This window comes from Hyperolius riggenbachi, chromosome 7 (assembly GCF_040937935.1).
Source record: "Hyperolius riggenbachi isolate aHypRig1 chromosome 7, aHypRig1.pri, whole genome shotgun sequence".
Classification (NCBI taxonomy): Eukaryota; Metazoa; Chordata; class Amphibia; order Anura; family Hyperoliidae; genus Hyperolius; species Hyperolius riggenbachi.
In genome coordinates, this window is record NC_090652.1 from 246,433,697 (window position 1) to 246,459,006 (window position 25,310).

At 45.1% G+C, this 25,310-nt stretch overlaps 1 protein-coding gene across 3 annotated transcripts in view; it reads right to left on the bottom strand.

Moving 5' to 3' along the window:
* Positions 1–24,397, bottom strand: part of MTX2 (metaxin 2) — a 96,555-nt gene extending 72,158 nt beyond the window's left edge. Inside the window, exons 1-2 of one of the 3 annotated variants that reach the window (XM_068245457.1) lie at positions 24,233–24,397; positions 4,879–4,926 (exon numbers count right to left, since the gene is read on the bottom strand). In XM_068245457.1, the coding sequence (XP_068101558.1) occupies positions 4,879–4,926; positions 24,233–24,272 (88 nt within the window). In that variant the 5' untranslated portion in view covers positions 24,273–24,397. Of the gene's footprint in view, positions 1–4,878; positions 4,927–24,107; positions 24,133–24,232 lie in introns of those variants that run through there. The other 2 variants (XM_068245458.1, XM_068245459.1) reach the window with 2 other exon arrangements.
* Between the last annotated feature and the right edge of the window lie 913 nt (positions 24,398–25,310).

Sequence of the window (25,310 nt, forward strand, 5' to 3'; positions counted from 1 at the left end):
AGGCAAGGTGGTGGTGAGGGGGTCTGCGACTGAGCCCTAGCGCCCGTTTTAAAGGGGCGGGCTTATGCCTAGTACATTTCATAAATGTATTATTTTTACTTTATTTCGATCATTTATATAACTCTGCATTATTCAGAAACAAGAATCCTCTGCCATCTTCCCTGCTCTCAAAGGAACAGCCCATATTACAATACTAGACATACGACCTTGGGCCCTAAAAATAATAAACAGTTAATAATAAGAAACTTGGTCTGCATAAACAGCATCCCTGCACTGCAAGGCTTTTACCCTGCAGAGATTTTGTAAAATGTCCCTTTTGCACTCTTACAATAAACTAAAAAAAAAACAAAAAAAACACCTTTGTATTTACAGTAGAGGAGCTCTAGAAATCATCAGAAATTGGGTATCACAGCAGATGAGCCTGCAGCTGATATTGCAAACGGCAGCTCAAGCCCGTCAGACAAAAGAGGAATGACAAGATCACTGCAATAAAAATTCCATGCCTAAAAGACTATAGGCTGCCATGTATTAGTCTTCATTACTTTGCAGCCTTTTGACAATTGGAGTAGGCTGCAGATCACCAAATGTGGGCAATAATGTAATCTGATGATATATGAAGAGCTGCTGAAGGGAGCAAGGACCACTCCAGCCTGTGTATTTTAACAACGCCTTCCCCAGCAGCCCCCTCCATCCCTTTCCATTAACCATGACACTTCCAATAACTGCTGGCTCAGCTTTTCCGCTGCAGTAACCATGCCAACTGTACCTGCCTCACTATTATTTCATATCGCCATCGGCAGCCACATTACCAAGTCAATAACACAATCCTGGCTGTTTGGGGGAGATTTTACAAGGCTGTGCTCAAAGTCATTGTGTACACAGGTAATTATGGACGATACACGTGGCTCTGTAATAAAGGGGTTGCTTTAGAACTATACAATATTATATATATTTTTATTCTTCTGCTATACTGTGTAGCGCTGTAATAATTATTTAGGATTTATATAGTGTTGACATCGCTTTTTTAGCGCTTTACATAGTATATCAGAATCAGAATGGTTTTATTTCGCCAAGCATGACTGGGTAATGCCCGGAATTGGGTTTGGCACAATAAGGCGGTACATAGACAGAAAGGCAGGAAAAACGTCAGAATATGACAGTAATACATCATACTCAAATATATACACATACGCAAATATACATTCAGCATCAGTATCATTTTTTTCAAAAGCACTGCTGAAGTCTGGCAAAGGTGCGGGAAGAGTCTGTTCAGTTAAAATAGGATGACTGGTTGCTCGAAAAAACATATTGTTTTTCAGTCCGCTCCTATGCAGGTGGTAGGGCGCTGATAGAGGGCAGTAGAATGTTAAGGGAGTTCAGGAGGCTAACGGCCGTAGGGAAGAAAGAGTTCTTGTGTCTGGTGGTCTTGGTGGGGATGGCTCGGAGTCTCCGTCCCAATGGAAGTGGGGTGAAAAAATAGTGGCCTGGGTGAGAAAGGTCACTTGCAATCCTCAGTGCCCTGGCTCGCAGTCTTGTGTCATACAGGAGGTCAAGTGGAGGCAGGGGTCTCCTAATGATCCTCTCCGCCGACCTAATGATCTTCTGTAGTTTGTGCCCGTCACTGGCGGTGGCTCCCTCATACTAGACCAAGATGGCGGAGCAGAGGATCGATTCAATGGTGGCAGTGTAAAAACATGTTAGGATCTCCTGCTCCATGCCGAACTTCCGCAGTTGGCGGAGGAAGAAGCGTCTCTGCTGGGCTTTCTGCTGGGTTGACATGATGTTTGCCCTCCATGATATAGTCATGTCACTAACTGTCCCCTCACTGGGGCTCACAATCTAATTCATATTAGATTGCAAGATCATATTCATATAATTCATAGGTCCATCGTAGTCTAGGGCCAATCAAAGCACACCTGATTTGAGAGTTTTTACTTACCGGGGGCTTTTTCCAGCGGCCCCTTGTGTTTCAGCCGCCTCTGCACGGTAGGTCTAGTTGCAGCTACTGCGCATGCACTGTCTCGTTTGCGCACCTAGTCGATCGTGCGCACATCATCTGGAGCGTTCTGCTGTTGCCCGATTCTCAAAAGAATTGTACTGTGCATGCAAAGAACACTCCCAGCGATAGAGGAGTCGTGTGGATGGGACTGCGCATATGCAGCAGCTAGGACTACTGCTCTAGTTGCAGAGGCACAACAGAGGATGCAGAGGGACCTGAAGCACTAAGGGGGGCCAGAAAAAGTTAAGTAAGTAAAAACCCACTTTTTTGGGCCAATTCAGGTGTGCTTCAACTTATCTATAGGTTTTTAGGATGTGGGAGGAAACAAAAAAGACCAGAGAAAACTAACGCAGGCACGGGGAGAACATACAAACTCCATGCGCTGTCCATTTATTCATTACACTTCAACTGATTATCGAATTCACACAAAATCTTTTGTCAAAAGTAGATCCCTGTTACAGTGTAGATTATATGATATACTCACCCAGAGATTCTCACAAACCAAAATTTACTTAATGACAAACTAATTTTCCTTATTTCAAAACAATTTTCTTGAAACATTCTCCGTCAACCACATTAATGCACATTTTGATTGTTTTAATGTGCTTATTAACCAAGAGTGGCCATTTTCAGTAGTGGAAATGAAGATAGTTGACCTGATTGGTCTGAATCTGTGAGCTATGGAAATGGTTCTTATGGATCACTATTCTACCAACTAGATGTCATCATTATAAATGAACTAGTAAGGGGTCCTTCAGACCTTCCATCAGTTCACAAAATACACACCAGCACAAAATGCCTCCTAAAATCATCATCTGGGATCCAGGATTTTACCACTCAGATGTCACACATACATGGTACCTGAGCTTTGGTACAGCCATCAGTGGGACCACTAGGTCAAAAGGGTTGAGACCCCACAGATCCATGGTATAAAATAATTTAATATATCTTACTTAATAGCCTTACAAAAAGAAAAATAGATGATATAAACATGTAAAAGGGGTGCACAAGGGTTTTCAGAATTTAATTAACAATAACCCTTCCATGTCAGTTTGCAGACAACTATGAATTTGCAAAGCTGACTATTTTAACCCAAGTTACATAACTTTTCTAGTCTGGATTCAGTACTCTGTGCTGCACCAGTGTTAAGTATCTGTGACAGCGCATGCGTGCCAAATGGCAGCGACTGAATGCTTTACCGGGATGGAATGCGGAGGATAGAGGTGGCCCGGGAAGGACAGCGCGGGAGCCTTCAGCCTGAAGAGGACTAGTGGAAGCCCCAGAAACATATAAATTATTTTTTGTCTCAGGTTTCCTTTAACAATGTAATACAGCTTTATTACTGTATAACCTTCTGTAGCTTTGTGCATCCTGCAAGACCAGATTTTTATTTCTGGTTCCTTGAGCTTTCCCATTAACTGAATTCTGAATATCTGAGAGCCTACTGTATATACATCTAGATCCTGTCAGTGTTCTATACTGGGAGGATTGTTCAGCCAAGACCTTTGGAGGCTTTGTATATCACACAAAGGGAACATTAAAGTGGTATGAAACTCAGCATTTCCTCTTTGCTCTAAAAGGATTTACAGCCTTAAACCTACTACCACAAAAGAAAATTTGTAGCAGAACAGCATTTCAACAGTTAGACACAGCACTTTGTTCTCCAGTGGAAGGCTCCTTGCTTCAGTGGGCAGCTTCTGACCAAGTGATGATAACATTATCTTTTGTTTACATACACATTTATCAGATACATTAAGGCCCGGTTCACATTAGTGTTAAAAACGGACTGTAAGCAGAACAGATACTGTACAAATGGAACGGATGCGAACGGAGCCAATGTTAACCTATGGAACCATTGACATGCATCCGTTCGTATGGATCCGTTTGTACGTTGCGCTGAACGGATCGCAACTTTGTTGCAGCGTCTATTTTTCCGGACCACTGAGCACAGCGGACCAGAAATGGAAGATGAAGTCCTGCATTGGGGACAATGGGAGAAAGGAACGTTTCTTCAGGGGCAAAATCCACGGGGTGGGGGAGGTTGGTGCCTGGAGGGGGGGGGGGGGGGGGAGTGGGACAACCCTATACTGAGGGTGCGGATCTGCGGGGACACAATTGTGAGCGGGCGGGTGGGGAGGATTTCTTACCCAGGCTTCCTGTTGCGCCCCATCCGTCCTCCTGTTGCGTCCCAGGTCGCGTCAAGTGACTACCACGCTTCCTCCTTCGGGGTTGGAGGAGACAGCATGGTAGCCACGTGATGCCACCTGGGACGCAATTGCAGGAAGACGGAAGCCTGGGTAAGTGAACCCTCCCTCACCCGCCCATTGGAAGACCAGAATGGCAACGGAGTGAAAACGGATCGGATCAACCGGTGATCCGATCTGTTTGCCAATGAGAACCAAGCCTTACGGAACAGGTGAAGCGGAAACCAAATCAGTTTTACCGGATCAGTTTGGCTTAATTTTCCAATGTGAACCGGGAAAAGTGCTGAAACTGAGCTCTCTCTGCCTCTAGTATGTGTGCAGTTGAGACGTGGCCACTAGATAGATTTTTATATATAAATACAGCAGCTGTGCAATAAAATGCAATAGCAGCTTTCAGAGAAGATAAACTGTACTTTGAGAACTTGTAATTTATAAACAGACAGTACATTACTTGTGCACAAAGGCAAATATGGTAACTGTATGAGTAATACAAAGTAGGAAAACACACTTCTGACAATCACACGTTAAAATTTAAAGTGGTAAGGAGAGAATCCAAAACATGGAAGACACTCTTGCAACATATGTTCCGATCCACAAACTCCTTCACCGATCTCCGGTTTTACAGCATTCTCATTCTAATGGCAAGAACCCTCATCGATGGTGCATAATACTCACTCTTCAATGGCTGGTAAAGAGTAGCATTTTCAGGCCAAGGTTCAACAGCTGTGGAGAAAACAGAAGAGATTTACATTTTACTAAACTGCAAAACTAGCTGGAAATAAACATTTGCCATTCGCACCGCTGTTCTCTTGTAGCAGCCCGCTTGCTCTGCTGTCACAGTGAGCAGCAGACAGCAGAGCTTCTGTATCTCAGTCAGGAGCCAATATCATTGGCTCCTGACCTCGTGATTACTGTGAGCCAATCACAGTAATCACATGTTCAAACAGGGAAAGGCTGGCTCTGGAGCTTAAAGCTGGCCATACACTAGGCCGATTCCCGCCAGATCGACAGCAGATTCGATCACTGGGATCGAATCTGCTGTTACATCGTTCCTACAACACGCCGAATTTCGATCCATTTCGTCCGATCCAGTCGATCGCTCCGTGCGGAAAATTACCGTCGATCGCCCGCGGGTAGGGAGCGCGTCGCTAGCGGCGTTCGAGTACCCGACGACCGACGCAATAGAGCCCGCATACATTACCTGCTTTGCCGGCACGACTGCCCCCGGTCACCGCTGCTCTGTCTCCGCGCTGGTCTGGTCTCCGGGTCCGGCATGCTTCACTTCTTCTAGCCCGGCAGGAAGTTTAAACAATAGAGGGCGCTCTACTGTTTAAACTTCCTGCCGGGCAGGAGGAAGTAAAGCATGCCGGACCTGGAGACCAGAGCGGAGACGGAGCAGCGGTGTATGTATGTATGCGGCAGGGGGGGGAGCAGCGGCGGCGGCAGCAGCACCACCACCACCACCTCAGATTGTGAACGGTTTCAGGCTGAAATCGGTTCACAAACTGTTTGCAGTAAAGGTAGCCATACGATCCCTCTCTGATCAGATTCGATCAGAGAGGGATCTATCTGTTGGTCGAATCTGATGGCAAATCGACCAGTGTATGGCTACCTTAAGGGGCCAGAAGTGTCCAGAGGGGATAGAAGACAGATAAACAATGGAATATCTGAATAGTGTTAAGTAAGCACATCTCTCAAGACCAGGCTCTAACTTTAGACTGGCACTGTTATTTGACCTGATGAAGTCAGTTTTCACATGCTCACGAAACGTGTTGCCTAGTGCAAATAAATCTCTGGTTCTTTACCGGTGTCATCCTTGAGGCAAGCTACCTCTCACTTTACATTTTACAATTTAAAAGTCTATTACCTCTGGGCACTTCTCCTCCTACCCCATTGATAACATTTTTAACCAAACTATCCATGAGTCCAGACAATGCTAAACAGTCATGTGACCACTACTTTTGTGAGTGTCAAAGTGTAAGATAGTATTTATTTTTGATTCTCCGTTCATTTGAATATGTGGAGTTCTTAAATAGTGTTAATTGACACTATTCACAAGTAGGAGCTGGTAGCCTATGTTGACCACTCTTGGGGAAGAAAAAAAAAGTGATTTATAGATAATCAATATTGCTGCTCGGGGTGTATGCTCCCTAGTTTCCATTACATTAACATTCGCTCTCGTGCGATACAAGCAAGAACATTAATTTAATGATTATTCAGAAAGGTCATTCAACGGTTGGACCATACCATCGCGTCAGGCGGCTAATTGAACCCTTTACAATAGTCAATCTGTAAGTTCCTTGACACTCCACATTACAGTATCCGCACATCAAGGGTTAATACTCATTTGGCGGCACTTCGGGAGCGCCCAGCAAGGGTTACACACCACACATAGCACCAGCAGCATCTCTCCTGAATTGTGAGCAGAGAGGTGAACAACATTTGCAGAACAGTAGGCATGGAAATTACACATCGCTACAGCTCTGTCATATTTCCAATCCATCAACTTGATTAATGTTCTAATAACTCCACATAAACTTATCATTCACGCTATAATGAAGTCCAACTCTAGTTTATTCTTGGTCTACAAGGCTCCTCTAGGCAGACAGGTAAATAATACTGTATGCATATATCTGTTGTATTCTGTGCATTCAATGATACAATAAAGCCCAATGTTGGGGAGGAGTATAATTGCCTTGGTGGCCCCCACAGTGTTATAAGCCAATTGAAACAGAAAACTTTTCCAAATAGCTTATTTTTGCTCTTGTTATTTCTGTTGCCTTGCCCATCCCAGCTAGCTCTACTTTGTCATTGCTAACCAGAAGAGGTAGAGTTTCTGTCCTGGCTGTACAGAGGTTATTAGCTCTCTACATTCCTGCCTTGACTTTGCTGCCCAGAGTAGACACTTCCGCATAGTCTGGCCAAGGGGGAGGAAAAACAGCCAATAATGTGATCAGTTTCTCTCCTGGTATCTGGGGGAGGGAGGGATGGAGCAGTTTACGAGTATTTTACAACACTGGGAAGGGGTCCTATCTGCTCTCAGGTGAAAACATTTTGTATAGAGGAGGTTCATTACTGAAATATAAAGGCCCGAACAGGCCCAGCAATTTCCCAGACGATTTTTCCCACAACTGGCAACTTTTTGAGAGACAAGTGTTCGGTTCCGCGATCCCATCATGTGGGAACAGGTGCGTGATCACCTGAACGTCATTTAGTGTTGTTTGACGATAAAGATCAGATTCGTCGTGACGGCTGTCAAGATCCCCAACGACTCCGCGCAAAGTAACGCAATCGCTTGACTTCCCGTTCGCACCTGTGACGCGTGATGTCACCTGCAGGAAGATGGATCGGGCAGCGCTCGTCGTCAGAGGAGAACCTCTGACTAATGTAGAACTATTGACGTTTTCTATACTTTCTTGGTGGGTGGATGGACAGACATACCCCACTTGCTCCATGCAGTCCCCTGTGCTGTAAGGTTACCAGTTTTCTTTGATATTATTTCTACCTACCCCACTCACACAGCTGAACTAGCAGCGTCAAGCACTGTGACCAGCATTGCTTGCGAATTTGACAGTTATTTTCGCATCAAAAATGCTATAAATGCTAAAAATACTATATTTTTACTGCAAAAATTCATCGAAAGCATGAAAACCATGTTAGTGCAAAAATTCACAAAAAAAAAAAAAAACAATTATCACAAAAACGTATAAAATGATTTTCAACGGCATTTTCGCTCGAAAGTAAAATTTTACATTATTTTCGCAAAAATAAATGGGAAAAAATACTGTTTGTATCTTTGCTCAATGCTATGACACAAGCTCAGTGCCAGAAACTGCAACCCTAACTAAGAAATAGTGCTGAGGGTAAAATGTACTCGGAGCGCTTCTCTGTAGATGCTTTCAGGGCCCGTTTCCACTGGAGCAGTGTTTGCTCCGAATCCGCAGAGTTTCCCCGCAGGCAAATCCCGCCGGGAAACTCTGCCATAGAGAACAATGGCACCACTGGCCGAACCGCTTGCGTTAGCGATTCAGCCGGCATTTCCTTCCGAATCTGTGCAATTCCTATAGCCGTGCATGGCACATGGGATTCGTCAGCGTAACCGCAGACCCGGAAGTGCCGCTGGGCGTCTCGCAGACACGTGCGACTGCAGTGGAAACGGGCCCTCAGTCTTCAACCTCTCTAGTAAAATCACCCCTTGCTGCCAGCCAAGCCTTATTATTTAGACAGTGAGGCCAAACATCAGGTTACCCAGAATAGGGTTTTAAAGTAAACCTGAGATGTGGCAGGGTAAAAAAAAAAAATATACATAGCTGGAGCTTCTTCCAGCCCCCTCCAGGCTTATCGCTCCCACGCTGTCCTCCTCCTCTACCTGGAACTTCTGCAATTGGCTCAGGAAAATCCTCCGGTCCAGGGCCAAATGCACATGCCCAGTCCGGCAGCACGTGTGCTCCCGCTGCTGGACTGGGCAGAAGAACCAAGAGGTGGTGGTTGGGTCGGGAGGACGGCGAGAGAGCGATAAGCCTGGAGGGGGCTGGAGGAAGCCCCAACTATGTACCGGTATATTTTTTTTCCTGTCCCATCTCAGGTTTACTTTAAGGCATTTGTATGTTCTTCTCTGAAGGGTGATTAGCTATACATCTCCACTTTGTAAATCCCCATTCCTCAGATATTCCCACTTCCTCCCCATCGGTTCGCTGCCAATAAACTGGATGAGAGAATATCGGAAAAGTCTGACTTCTTGTCACATTCTGATGTAAAATGTTTCAACTAAAAGAAGCTTAAACCAGACCTGTAACCAGGAGGAAAAAAAAAAAAAATCAGGGCTGTGGAGTCGGTACAAAAATCTTCCGACTCAAACTACGACTCCTCAGTTTATGAAACCACGACTCCGACTCCAACTCAGACTCCGGGTACCCAAAATGGTACTCAGACTCCGGGTACTCAATGACTCCGACTCCTCGACTCCTTAGTCTAATACTTAAGGCTGTGGATTTTGTACAAAAATCATCCGACTCCAACTCCCGACTCAGACTCCTCAGTTTATGAAATCAACGACTCCGACTCCGGGTGCCCAAAATTGCCCCAACTGACTCCTCGACCCCGACTCAGATTCCACAGCCCTGAAAAAAAAAAAAAATGAATACTTACCTCAGTAGGGGAAAGCCTCTGGATGGTCCATCTACCTACACCCCTCCTGCACTGCGCTGGGACCCTCTAAAGAATACTCGACAACAAAAAGTTAAACATTGCTTGGGTCCGGACTTTCCTCCGTGTACAAGCGCAACTGTATTATGCATGTACAGCACCAGCACAGGAGCACAGAGCCACTCACGCATTTTTTTTCCATGCAGGAGCGGCTCAGTATTACTGCGCAGGCGCAAGCACACTGATGCCTGCACCATGCAGCTGCGCTTGTGCACGGTTGGCCACAAAAATGTAGAGTTTCCCAGCCAGCAAGAGAAGGGTCGCAGAGGATTGAGGAAGGCTCTTTACTTTTTTTCTTCCAGATTACAGGTGTGCTTTAAGACTTTTAGGTCGGGACCATTTTTACTTAAAATATAGCACGTGTACAGCCTCCCTGGTGCGTTGCCGAAAGAGCTAGAGTGCTAGATCATCTTATGTGAGCCCTCAGTCCCGAACTGTCGCTTGAGGGATCAAATCCCAACCCCCCCCCCCCCCCCCGGGCAACATTTATTGTAGGTCTACGGATGTTTAGAGGCAAAAGTTAAACTATTTACTGTCACAAAAGACGAGTGTCAGATGCAGGCAATATTTTAAGAACGTGCAGAAAGCAGAATAGCAGCCCCGGCAAACCCGTGAGAGTACAATGTGCATAAGTACCGCTCTGAATCTGGGTGAAATACTTAGGTAGTTCGAGTCACACGGGATTATCCACTCTTCCATTGGGTGGGTGGGTGGGTGGGTGGGGTGGGGGTGGGGTCGGAGGATCCACCAAGAACACATCTCAGTGAGCTGCATACTCCTTCAGGCAAGTTCCACACCAGCAACCCGCGTTACAGGTGCGCACCGTTAAAAATAAGCTTCGGAGATTATCGCGGCATTGTGTGGTAATCTCTCTAGCGCTCACTTCCTGTGGCGGAAATACGAAGTGCACGAAAGTGTATTGACGAAACACGCTCCTGCGCATGCGCACTACGAACGCTAAACAGTTTAGAATATCTGTGGCAAGATTGACCTACATGACTTCCAGTCGCAGTACATCGCCGCAAGTGTTCGCCGATAATGCGCGTCGAAACGGATACTTCCAGTGCATCGCACCACAGTATGAAATGCCCCATAGGTTTTCACTGTTTTAGCGTTACCCTGCAGTAAAAAAAGGGTAGCGCAATGAAAACGTCCCAGTTTGACAGGGGCTTCAGTCAAGTAAAACTGAGAGGTCTTGTGTACTGTGTTTGATTTTTGCATACAGTACAGAAGTTATAAAATGTCCTTTCCATTAGTCATAATCAATAATGGAAGTATTACCCAAGTTGGTAATTATATTCTGCTTGATTCCACCCACCTTCACCAAAAGGGCAGATCAATTTTTCTACGGGATACCAAAAATCAATTGGCTGAACGATGCAGCTTCTGGGGTCAGAACGTCGGCGCAGACGGGACGGATGACCCGGTGGATCGCTAGAAAGATGAACACGGCGGAGCTTCAGTAGAGACGTTTTGTGGTCGGAATGACTTGAAGATCTGTCAAGGTTTCTCAACACCAGACAAAAATACAAAGCTGCTGAGTGAGGAATGAAAAACCCCTAAGGATAATATTTGTTTTTCCAAGACGGAGACAATTCATCATATTGATAGTAATATACATGTTCCTGGATATTTAACAGATAGAAAATTCATTATATACTTCACCCGACTAAGTAGGAGACATTTTCTAATAACTTACAGCCCGCGCTGCCTTTTTGGTCTTATTAAATTGATTTACAAGACAAAGAAAATTACTCTTAAGCAATTTTAATAGAAGTTTCAAAGTAAGGATGTTTGTTGGATATACTGATGATTAAACGTTGGCTTGCCAACCGGGAGGGCAAAAAAAAAAATTTTTTATAGCAGAATCTATTACAACTTAATGCTTTTCTAATTAATCAGGAGGAGAATTGGATTGTTCATACAATAAACATCTGAAAAGAAGTAATCTGGTGAAGAGGGTGAATAAAAAGACAACTAATCATACCAGCGTTCCACAAAATAACAGGAGAAACACCACAAAATGTATTATATGGGGCAGCGGCACGGCTAATAGGCTAGTAAAGTTGTAGTCTCCCAAAGAAATAAGTTACTGTATTTTTTGGCATAAAAGGCATACTTTTTCTTCCCCCAAAACTTGGGGGTGTGCCTCTTATATGTTGAAGATATGGAGTAAAGTTATGCAGAGTGCACCGTGAAGCTATATTACCTGCTCCTGCCAGCCACCATCTTCCTCTCCCCTTGGCTCTGGTGGTCCTGCTTCTCCGTGCATTCCTCTTCTACATCCTCCGACATTCAGAGACACTGTGTCCTCCTGCCGCTGCACAGCTCGGCCGGGTCTTCCATACGCCTCCTGCTGATTAGTGTAACGCTACCGGTGCCACCCCAGCGTAACAGTAATCAGCACGAGAAGTACGGAGGACCTGACAAAGGAATGCACAAAGAAACAGGACCAGAGCCAGGGGAAGAGAAGCACAGCGGCAGGAGCAGGTATAGTATTAAAGTGTTTGTAGTGTATTGTTAGTACAGTATAGTTTAGTGCAGTACAGTGTAGTGTTAGTGTTGTGTAGTATAGCTTGGTTGGTAGGGCAGCAGGGATTACTGTAATGAAGTGTGTAGTGTAACTGGTGGGGGCAGCAGGGACTAGTGTAATGTAGCTGGGCAGCGTAGTATAGATAGAGAAGCTTAGAGGTAAAAGGTCCATAAGATGCCCCTGCACCATAAATGCACCCAGGCTTAGTTTCTTTTTCCTGACTTTTGCTCTTTAAACCTAGGTGCGTCTTACCGTATATGCCGAAAAATACGGTAGATACTTACTTAGGTACAGGGAAGCTACTGGATAGTGAAGAGGCTGCCATCTCCTCCTCGACGCTACCGTTGCCATGCGTGGACACTCTGAACATATCAAACTAGGTCTTGTTGGATATGATATTATGACCGTGCTCCCTTTCGTGAACAAGATTAGCAGTAATGGGTCTGTGCGAGTACAGCCATGCCTATGTAGCGAGTGGCTCCATACTACTGACACAGCCGTAATCTTGCAGGTGCAGTACAGCCACGCTCGTTCACAAAGGGGAGCATGGTCGCAAACTGACAGAGGGTCCAGACTAGTAGCAGTGGTGTCATGGAGGACACGGGAAGCCTCTACACTAGCCAGACACTTCTCTCTACACAGGTATCTTTTTTTTTTTTTTTTTTTTTTTTTTCTCTTCTTTGGGAGGTTTACTATAAAGTCTAGCAGGAACAGGCTCTCCCTTTATGTGTGCACAAAATTCTCTAGGGGCGTGCAGTAAGGCCTGGTGCACACCAAAAACCGCTAGCAGATCCGCAAAATGCTAGCAGATTTTGAAACGCTTTTTCTTCTTTTCCTGCAGCGTTTCAGCTAGCGTTTTGCGGTTTTGGTGTAGTAGATTTCATGTATTGTTACAGTAAAGCTGTTACTGAACAGCTACTGTAACAAAAAACGCCTGGCAAACAGCTCTGAAGTGCCGTTTTTCAGAGCGGTTTGCGGTTTTCCTATACTTAACATTGAGGCAGAAACGCATCCGCAATCCAAAATCTGCAGCAGCCCGGGAGTATGCGTTTCTGCAAAACGCCTCCCGCTCTGGTGTGCACCAGCCCATTGAAATACATTACCCAAGCGGATCCGCACCCGCAAGCGGATCGCAAACCGCAGCGGAAACGCTCCGGTGTGCACTAGGCCTAATACAGTAAAGTCTTCTAAAGGCTCCCTGCACACTGCATGCGATTCCGATTCCACTTTTTCAACGGTTTTTACATTAGATTCCGATTTTTTATTTTTACTGCATGCTGCATTTTTTTATCCATTTTTATGTTGAATGTATTCATGGAAAAATCGGAATTGAAAATCGGAAACGGAAAATGGATTTGCAGTGTGCAGGGAGACGAAAGCTGGCCATACACTATTCAAATAGCACTTGACTACTTGCTTTCAATCGATATTACGACTGATATTACAATTTATTTTATGAACAATTATCTTACAACCGAGTAAAAAAAACTAAATTGCATGTACATCTTTCGATAGATTTTAGCCCTGAAACAGAATAAATTTATTCGCCAAGCACAACTGGGTCATGGCCGGAATTGGACTTGGCACGTACATGGAGTAGAGTAGGAATAGAAAACATAAACAATAAAGACAGGAACTAAATAACTGAAACACCGTAAAAGATACTTAAAAAAACAAAAAACAAAAAAAACCTGTGATTTAGTAGACAGTCTATCGTAAACAACAGAGGAAGTCTATTGGCAGCCCTGGGGGAGAAATGAGGTGGCTCTGGAAGGGGGAAGGCGTGGAGAGAGTTCAAGAGGTTGACAGCAGAGGGGAAAAAGAATTCTTATGCCTCGATGTCTTGGTGGAGTTCGTCCGAATCCTCTGGCCAGATGAGAGCAGACTGAAGAAGGGGTGGTCTGGGTGTAAGTGGTCAATGACAATCTTCAATGCTCTAAAGTGTGGGGCAAGCTGTGAGAACAGAGCTATTGACCATCCTCGGCTGAGTTGATCCTTGGCAGATCACTGGCCAAACAGTGGTTGGGGGCTGCAATACACATGCCGGATTATTGGCTGAGGCGGTCATGTGCAGAACACTCCCACAGCCTACAGGAGAGCGATCACAGGAGGTGCATGCACAGAGGCCATTGACCCCCCAAGTTGGCAATCATTATGGAGGGGAAAGCAGAAGACTGAAGCACAGCAGAACTACGGCAACAGACACACTGACGTCTAAGGGCTGGAAAAAGTCCCAGGTAAGTAAAGCTTTATGAGCACCATTCAACTTATCTATCCTTTAAGAGGTCAAAACCATCAGATTAAAAACATTTTTATGAGCTTTTTATGATATGGTTAGGAGTCTCAACTGGAACCTACAGATAATTAGCAGCCAGTGATGGGAGAGACAGAGAGGGGCTGCATGTGAGGAGTGGGAGCAGAGGAGGAAGGATGAGCAGCAGATTTTAGTAGAGGCTGGGGAGATGCAAGCTTGTAGAATAGCATTTAAAACAAGATGGCTGGCCACCGTGGGCGGCTAGTTCAGACCTCCATCTAAACCAGCCCTTAAAGAGAAACCGTGACCAAGAATTGAACTTTATCCCAATCAGTAGCTGATACCCCTTTTACATGAGAAATCTATTCCATTTCACAAACGGATCATCAGGGGGCTCTGTATAGCTGATGTTGTGGTGAAACCCCTCCCACAAGAAACTCTAAGGACCATGATACTCCTGGCCGTTTCCTGTCTGCAAACCTTGGTGCGTTGTGGGAAATATCTGTTTACAGCTGTTTCTAACTGCCAAAAAAAAGCAAGCAGCAGCTACATGACCTGCCAGCAGTAAAAATGTCACCATGTGATAAAATGTCAGGATGTAAATCAGGGATTTAAAAGATTTTACAATGGGCAAACACTGACTACATAATTTATACATAATTCTTGTAAAAATGAAGCACTTTTTCACTGGAGTTCTTCTTTAAGTTCACCTCAGGTACATTTTAAGACATGTGCAACTATTTTAGTACCCTCTTGTGTGAGAACTGACAAATTTAGGATATATATTTGAGAAAGAAGTGGGAGGAAGTATTCAATGAGGTAATATATGGTCTAAATAAGAGCTTGGAGTCATACTGCAAAAACCTCAAAAGCATTCTTGCAATACAAATTTTATTCACAGTATTTTCTTTAACTGCATTTCTAAAAAATGAAATTTTAAGACAATTTACCTCACCTGGGAGTTTATGTCTATACATTGCATGTATACAGACAGCCAGCGAGTAGGCTCTACTGAAGGCTTACAAGCACCATTGTGATTTTATAGGTGGGCTTTTAATTCCTCGAGCATAAATTTCTGTTGTGCTGTGTGTAATACTGTGAGAAATTTCCCTGAGATGATTAACTACCACACGGCCTCTTGCAAAATATCAATAGCAAGAAAGCAGAACGCACAGTCGAGAACTCAATGGCTCCAGAAACCCATATCTCATTAAAATTATGAAACCGTGCAGGCAGAAAGAACACAATTAGGAGTGTTTTGATTGGCTGCCTTGCTAGCCTGGACATGCCAAGGAGTTTCACAGCAGAGAGACTTAACGGACTGATTCACTGCTTCACTGTTTCATTACTCCAAATCTCAATTTCCTCTGCCGATTCCCAAACTGCTGGAGACACCCAGACCAAGCCAAGGAGGTTAACCATTTACAAGAAAACACAACTGATGTTAAATATTTACAAAACCAATACTGCTCTCCTGAGAGAAAATATTAGGCTTAACTACCACAGATTCCTTTACTGGCCTACTGGCAATCAACGGAAATCTTTTTGGCAAGATATACCGGTATCCCCTTCACAAGGCTAAAGTGTTCCTCTCTGTACTCCAAGTCCCAGTGCTAATGAAAAACAGCACTATGGAGGTATAAAAATACAAATAATGAATTATTCCAGAAATCACCAATGAAACGCCAGACAAACACTGACAGAAAATTCACCCGATTTATACAGCCTCATCACTGTGAATTCATCCACTTTTCCAGTTTATGTACCGTACCTCAGCCCAGTTACTAATCAATTGCAAAACAAATCACACTAGTAATAAAGCAGCCACAAACCTATACTGACTGAATATTGATTTGCTAAAGGTGGTCATACATCTCTTGACTTGGCGGTTGATCGACCATCCAATTCGATAACTTTCAAATTTGATGAAAATTGATGCTGCCAAGAGCATGCCGGGCTGAAATTGGTTGCATGATGATTGGACATGCTGCAAGATGTCGGGCCATCGTGGTTGTTCCGGTGCGCAACGGTAACGCCAATCGATATCGGTAAGAGCAACGAAACCCCCACATGTAAAATGTACCTCCCTATGCAGTATACTTTACCTGTCCATGTCTACCGCTGGCTCCAGCTCCATCCGCATACACGCATCCCACATGGAGTAACGTGGGAGCGTGTGACTTCACACACAAGCCCACATATACAGCGAAAACCACGTGAGGCACGTGTATGTGGATTTCAGATGGAGCCCGGAGCCAGTGGCGGACACAGACCGGTAAAGTATACTGCACAGGGCAGGGGTGTTACATTTTATATTAGGGGGGACAGAGCGGGGAGCAACGAGGTGTTGGATGCTGTGTTACAAGTCAGATTTCTGAGAGATTTCATGCTGAAATCGATTGGGAAACGGCCTGCAGTGTATGGGCAGCCGACAGATCTCTCTCTAATCAGATTCAATCAGAGAGAGATTTGTCTCTTGGGCAAATCTGCCCATTATCATTACATGTATGGGCACCTTAACAGTACTGCTCTTGACTGAAATAATGCCATCTGTGAGGAGACTGTGGGTCTGAACTACTAAAGGTGGCCATACATGTAGAGATGATGGGCAGATTGGACCAAGAGACAGATCTCTCTCTGATTAAATCTGAGAGAGATCTGTTGGTTGCACATACACCATAGGTTGATTTTCGATCGCTTTCAGCAAGAAATCTCTCAGAAATTGGAATTGTAACACAGCAACCACCGCCTCAATTTCAGCATAAAATCTCTTGGGAATCGGCCTCGTAATGCCACCTCCCGCCCCCAGCCGTTGTATCCCCAAATGTTAGTCGTAAACCAGTACTGTGCATGTAAATACTTTTAGAGATGGTCGATAAGATACTAATAATTATGAATTCATGCAAATTCACCGCAAATTGACAGGAAGTGGATTTGATTGTCCCAGTTCCAAGTGGCATACAATTTGCATGAAACTGGCATACAGGCTGGAATTAACATCTCACTGACCATTTCTATTCACCAGGCATTGCCCTGTCTCAGCAGCCGGCTGCCTGCGCTGTTTAACAAACTGCTGCATCGCAGGAAGCCACATACAATTCAAGGGAAAAAAAAGAACTCCAGGCACATATGGCGTGTAAAAAGTGGGATCTGGGGAAAACTGTTTATAAAATTCATATAAACAGTTATTATCTCTCTCAGATATTTAAGGTAAGGATTTTTCAGTAGCTTAAAACCTCGAAAACATATACAAAGGCATGTCGGCTGGCGGGGATGGAGACCCGATCTTTGAAGCGCCATTGTTTTGTTTTGTGGGAGGTGGAGGGCCAATCAATGGCTGAGAGGCCGAGGGTTGCTGTACACACATTGGACTTTCAGCAAAGGTGTTCGTTTTCGAATATCGCCTAGCATTTGTACAGCGCTTAACAATAACATTTTAGTGAACAATTAACTGATCATTTGTTGGTTTTGTACCATCAAGACTATCCGGACAGAAGGTCGATCATTTGTTAAATTGTATCGTTAATGGACACCTTAACCTCTTAACTTCTGTCACTAACATTGTGCAAGGGAATTGAAGATGAAAAATATAATAGGTAAAAGGTAAAAGCAAATCTCTACCTGCCATCATACATACTCACGTACTAGTATTTTTTTTTTTTAGTTATAGAATGCCATCATCTTCAGTGGAGCTGTACAACCCTAATGCCCCATTCAGACTATGTGCGTTCCTAGCCGTTTTTACAGAACGCATACGGGCAGACTTTGCGCATAGAAACGACTACAAATGTTTTCTAAGAGCCTAGTTCACATGTATGCGTATGAGACGCATACGTTTCTCATCCGCATTGCTGCACGCAGTTTTGTGCGTCACGCACAAACGCAATAGAAAACGCATTTGAACACAAGAAAAACGCACGTGTTGCCAGCGATTCACGATCAGCATGCATCAGCGATCGCTCCCGAAAACACTACAGTGTCCAGTGATTTTTTTTTACGTTAATCGCAGAAAAATCGCTCCCGCAAAACGCTAGCGGTAATCACCGGCGTTTTGCGGTTTTAGGTGTGAACGGGGCCTTAGACTTCTCTCTACCAATGCCAAACCCTAAGACCTCTCTCTACTAATGCCTAACACTAAGACCTCCCTCTACCGATGCCTAGTTCTAAGACCTCCCTCTACCGATGCCTACCACTTAACCCCCCTCCTTTCTCTGCCCGCAATGCAACAATTTGCTTATCTGCATGCCTCGATACCCACGATTGTATTGCAAAATTCACCTTTTTTCTTGTCAATTGCCCCCATTATAAAAGCCCAAATTTGCGGCAAAGAAGGCAAATTTCAGAGCCATGCGCCCAAATTTTCCTTCTTTGCCTCAAATTGCGGCTTTTACAATAGGCGCCTATGACGAGGGCTCCCTCGCCCTTTTTTCCCCGATTCGGCAATTATTACAAACATAGTGGATGCACAGTACAATTGGAACCTTAGGAACACACCTACTAAACTGCATAAATAAAAAAAGGTGTGTACACACATCCAATTTTGACTGGTCAGTGCTTAGCCAATTTTACCACCTCCAAGTAGTATGAGAACTTACCTACACAGATTCATAGATTGGCCCTCCTAAATGAAAGTGGTAAAAATCAGATGATGTGTAGAGATGTCGGCGAACACCTCACCCTGTACTACTTCCGGGTCGCTATTACCCGGAGTAGTACGGCTGCGCTGGGCCGGCGGTGCGCGTCCATGATAGCGCGCCTGTTACCAGGCACTTTCTGCGAATGTGCGTGACGTCATGAGTGACGTCATGCTCATGCGCAGAGAGTAGCCGGCAACAGGCGCGCGATCAAAGACGCGCACCGCCGGCCCAGCGCAGCCGTACTACTCCGGGTCATAGCGACCCGGAAGTAGTAGCGGCCCATAGGGGTTCGCCTACATCCCATACATACATACATACAGCTGGGAAGAATAAAGGCAGCGCACACAGACTCACCTACTCATGGTTCCAGGTGCTGGAGTTCCCGTCTATACTCTCTGCACTACCGCCAGCGGTAGTGCAGAGTATAGACAGAAACCAGGGCTGTGGAGTCGGTCCAAAAATCCACCGACTCCGACTCCTCAGTTTAGGATTCCACCGACTCCGACTCCGAGACTCCGACTCCTCTAATTTGCATATTACAATTTTGTTGATTAAAAGTATGTAACATAAAATTCGTCTCTTAACTGCCAACGCTTAGGAATTTTACAAGACAACTGAAGTGAGAAGGATATGTAGACTACTATATTTATTCCCTTTAGACTAAAACTAGTCCTTGGTAAGAGTACTTGTAAAAGGTACAAACCGGAACAAAGAACATCTATCAGGTCCTAGGCAATGTAAGTGTGGGTACATGTAAGAATGATGTGCAGGTACTCTGCAGGGGAATGAGGAGATTGTAAACAGACAACACCTCTGTGTTCAATGTGCACAGCATTCTCAGTGGATTCCCTGCAGCTCTGTGGGGAGTGCATATGTAGAGTATAGTACTACTGTGTAACAAAGTAAACCTGAGACAGATGAAATTAAAGTTTTATACATACCTGGGGCTTCCTCCAGCCGCCTTCAGGATAATCAGTCCCTCGTTGTCCTCCTCCACCACCTGGATCTTCTGCTATGAGTCCAGGTACTTGAGCCAGTCGGGCGTAGTGCGCATGCACACACTCCGCCGCCAGGAGCATACTACACCTGTGCAGCACTATTGCGCAGGTGCAGAACGTTCCTGGCTGTGGGAGCGGCATGCGGCCGGACAGCGCTGACTGGCTGAATTACCAGGACTCATAGCAGAAGATCCGGGTGGTGGAGGACAGCGAGGGACTGATTAGCCTGAAGGGGGCTGGAGGAAGCCCCAGGTATGTATAAAACTTTACTTTTCATCCGTCTCAGTTACCCTTTAATTTGTAGTCACCAAACCAAATTTTAACAACATATCAAATTATTTGATTTCATCAGCAAAGGGAGTGCATACATTGCAGAATTATTTCCATCTCGTTGACCATCTCTATTAGTGACACAGCTACACATCAGGCTTTATTCTTACAGCATAGATGTTATTTAGTATATATAAGAGATTCCTGTGTACACATCATATATACAGTCACAATCAGATATGTATATCTGACCTTAAAAATACAGGGACTGCTTTATTGAAGCAGCACAAGTAACTAATTTTGATTGGTTTATTTCATTTTTGTGGACTAAACACAGCTATTACTGTATATATACTGTATATATACATTATTTTTAATGACTATTATCTGAGAAATAGAACATTTTATCATATTTTCTATTTTAATTACAGTTACAAATTCATTAGGAGTCGGAGTCGGTGCATTTTTTCCCGACTCCGACTCCAGGCACCCAAAATTGCCCGACTCCACGACTCCACAGCCCTGACAGAAACTCCAGCACCTTGAACCATGATGAGGTGAGTCTGTGTGCGAAGCCTTTATTCCTCCCCGCTGCGCTCTGTAATGCTGCGGGGAGGAGAGAGGATGCAGAGGGGGGATGTGGCGGGAATGCGGAGAGGGGGCGGATGGTGGCACACTACAGGATGGGGGGTAGAGGACAGTGACAGAGGACAGGTGCTGACCCCCCCCCCCCTCCCTGTGCCCTAGCAGCCTGTGACCACCATAGTGGAAGAGAACAGGATCTCCAGGGCGGCCAATCACAGAGGTGTGGGAGGGAAAACTGTGAGGGATAGAGGCTTCTGCCAATCAGGCTGAACTAGCATGCACTGCAACTTCCTTCGTCCGGCAGCCATACAAAATAAATCTGACAGAAGTGACAGGTTTTGGACTAGTCCATCTCTTCATAGGGGATTCTCAGCAAGGCTTTTATTCTTTATAAAGATATTCCCTAAAAAGGATTTAAACAAGGATGCTAGCCAGCTTCCCTGCTCCCTACACAGTTTTTTGGCAGTTGGACATAGCAACTGCCATTCACTAAGTGCTTTTGAAAATAAATATATCCCTGAGAATCCCCTGTAAAGAGATGGACTAGTCCAAAACCTGTCACTTCTGTCAGATTTCTACTACCTACTGTAAGTGACAGCAACATGGGAGTAAAGTCATTTATGGCTCATTTTACTCTGTAAAAAAATGTACTTCTTATTTGTATATGTTTGCACATATTTTAAATCTTACAGTTTTTCGTTGTAGTGCCCCTTTAACCTGTCAGCAATAACAGTGTAGTTACAATCTCTACCTGTCAACAGTGTGGTCACAATAAGGTTTCAGTCTGCAATAGGTTGGTCACAGTCTGGGACTGTCAGCAGTCACAGAACACTTACAGGATCTACCTGCCACCAGTGTGCTCGCAGACTCCACCAGACACAAAAGTGCTCAGAGGTTCTGCCAGTCACAGAGCGCTTATGGGTATCATGGAGTGCTCACAGGTTCTGCCAGTCACAGAGCACTCACAGGCTCTCCTTTTCAGGGAACATTTATGGTCTCCGCCTGTCATGCTGTAGTCCCTGGCTCTTCATGTCAGCAATCACAGTATAAGCATAGCTCCCAACTGTCCCACTTTAGGAGGGACAGTTCCTCTTTGGGAACCTAGTCCCTCTGCCCCTCTTGCTTCCTCATTTGTCCCTCTTTCAGGACAGACGTACAGACCAATGTAAAAAAAAAAATTCCACAAAAAGTGTTTGCTTGACTCTTACCTTTATCCCCATCCATTAAATTGATACATTTCTTATTTTAAAATGTTAGTATGAAGGAAAATGGACCAGGATGGAAAAAACCAGTACAGTCTGAACTGTAAAACATATTTTTTTATGAAATCATTATGGTGTGCATGAGTAGGGGTGTGACGGGGGCGTGATAAGGGATGTGGAAGGGGCATGGCTTAAAGGAGTTATAAACCAAATAATGCTCCCCCCGCTCCACTTACCCGGAGCTTCCTCCAGCCCCTTGCAGCCAACACGTCCCTCGCATCATCACTGCTCGCATCCGCCAGCCAGGGGTCCCCGCCGGTGCAGAGGCCAACCTCCTCTAGTGCCTCTGCGCGAGCACCGCAGTCAATCAAGTTCACGTTGTCCGCAGTGTACTGCGCAGGCGCAGTACAGTCCGGACAACGTGGACTTGATTGACAGCAGTGCTCGCACAGACACAGTAGAGGGTGACCTCGAGGTCGGCCTCTGCACCAGCAGGGACCCCGGGCAGGCAGCTGCAAGCGGAGATTATGCGAGGGACATGTTGGCTGCAAGAGGCTGAAGGAAGCCCCGGGTAAGTAAAGTGGGTTGGAGCAATATTTGGTTGATAACTCCTTTAAGTGTCCCGCTTTATTTCAAAACACCGGGAGATATGGTATAAGCACTGCCTCTAACTATCACAGTGTGGACATAATTAGGGATGAGCGAGAACAATTTTGCAAAAGGAAGTGTTTTCGGGTTGTGTATATGGGGGTTAGCACTCCTAGGCTGCTGCCCCCCCCCCCCCCCTTCCAATGCTGCATTCAAGCTTCCGGCACTTCCACCTTCAGAGAGAAAGTTCTGGTTTACAAGACAGAGGTGCCAGAAGCTGGAATGCGGAATGGATCGCATCAGTACGAAGGTGGCAACCTGGGTAAACTACCCTCTGCATACACAGTCCCCACACAATCCGGGACGATTTCATCTTTTGCTAAATCATTCTCACTCATCCCTGGTCATAATCTCTACCAATCACACTGGGCACTAGTGTGGTTGAGATGACCCAGCAGGAAACCTCATAGGGAACTGTTCGCCAATCACAGCATCCTCTACAACTTAAAGGCAGGGATCACACTTAAAGGAACACTATCGATTAACATGTTTTTTCAATTGAGATAGGAAATGTTTGGGAAGTGTTGCTAAGTACTGGTGTATACATTTCAATCCTTATCTCTTTGTTTACTGTTATTGAATTCCTTTCACACTTTTCTGATGGCATTCTTCTCTAATCTGACTCCAGAGTGAGCCATGAGGGGAGGGAGGAATCCCCTCACAATGCATCTGTTAACTCTGTGTGAGCAGAGAGCTCAGTCAGAGACAGGCAGTGCTTTCTCTCACAGAGAGCAGAGGAAATGTATGGTGGGAGCAGTGCTTTTCAGCGCTGCTAGATTTGGGTGCAGCCGGCGCCACCATAGACTATAATGGTATTCACATCTACAACGGCGCTCAGTGAGTAACGTCGGCGCCGTCAGAAGACAGAGCCAAAGTTGCTTACAAACACAATAATTCGGCCTCCAGCAATCGCTGGAAACCGAATTATATCATACCCTCACTATCCATGGCGGCCTGGAGGGGGAATAGTAATTAACAAGGCAAAGCTGTATCCTGCGCCCAAGTCTACCGGCACCAATTCCAAATGTATGCCTTTTCCTTGGAGAAATCTGCATTCTTACCTGATGGCCAGCTGGGAGCAGTTGATTGTCTGCAATAGGGAATCATACTACACTATTTATTTATTTTTTGCCGCTGTATTAAAACACACAGAATTTTTGTTAAGTGTGACTCCTGCCAAATTGTTCTAACTGCTGCATAGTGTGGGCATAGTTATTATTACTACCTATCCAAAACCTAAAAGTTGTAAAGGGTGCTGTCATTGGAGGACTGTTGAAACGGCAACCAATCGTGTTAGCAAAAATTCCCTATGAGGTTTCCCAATGGGTCACCTCAAACATACTAGGGTGTCACACTGTAGTCACAGACTTCACCTTTTAGCAGTCACAGAATGTTCACAGTGAGCCAACCGTCTTCCTGTCAGCACTCAAAGGGTGCTTACAGTCTCTACCTGTGAGCAATCACAACTTACAATTATCCAGCAAACAGTGACATTTTCTATTCTGCCCAACTTCCCAATTGTCAGTCAGCAGGGAGAAGGCCAGGACTGCAGAACTAATAACCAGGTAGTACCTGTCTCCATCATGATCAGCAGGCAGCTGTGTCACGTGGTGCCTCCCAGCTCTGTAGCCATGTGAGTAATGGGCATGACTGCGCACACATGCAGCTCACACGCGGAGGTGACAGGTCGTCCTTACCTGCTATCTGTGACACAAAGGCATCTGCAACCAGAGACATGACTCGCCGGGAATTCCACCACTACACATGCAAGGTTAAGGTCACAATAACAGGATGTCCATATACAAAATGACAGGGCGGCGGGGACTACTTCCGGCCGTATCTATAGTAACGAAAACGCCGAGGAAGTGTTCACGCTCAATAAAGATATTCATGGGAAAGAAAAAACCCTCTAGTAGCTGAGATGAGCTGCTGCTCTCGCCACGCTGACTCTGAGCGCTCACATAGTCACGTGCTGAAGAGCCGGGCGGGGAAAGCGCCATTTTTGTTAGGGGCAAGGTGGAATAGTTTTATGAAAGAAAGTGGGGTGATAACTTTAACTGTGGCCGTCATTGACACATGGAACAGTTGCACGACCTTATATTTATTCGAAATACGTTCAGTGGTTATATATAGTTTAGTCTGTGTTGTGCTTGTGATGTGTATTGAAGAATAATTATAGCAAATCTGTGAGGAAGAAAGAGATAAAATGTGAATACTTACTCACTAGTGGGAAGCATCTGCATAGTACAGAGGCTTCCCAGATCCACTTCTAGCTCTGTTGCTGCCCAGGACACTCCTTGTGGCTGGACACCTGTTTGAGTATGACCGCCTTCTTAGGCCCCATTTACACTGAAAGGACACCCGAGGCAACCATAGTGGCTGCCCTCCTTCTGTAACGTATTCCCTGGTGTCTAGTATTTGTCCTTCCTCTCCCACAGCATGTTCCCTGGTGTCTAGGGGCAGCCCTCCCTCTCCCATAGCAAGTTCCCTGGTGTCTAGTGGTCACCTTCCTTATTATCCCATAGGGGTTTTTGGTGTCTTGTTATCTGCATGCCCTCTCCTCGTGTCCCCTGCCAGAGTGCAGGTAGCGGAGGTGGTGAAACAGCATCTTATCTCAGCAGAAACACTGCACTGGGGGCCATATGCAATTCACTTTTTCTCCTGAGTTTTCTCCTAGGTGATATTTTTAAACTTGTCAATAAAATGCCCTTTAAGCCCCCAGAAGGCAAGAAAATGCTCAAAATAATTTTGATAGTACTTTTTAAGCAACTTTTT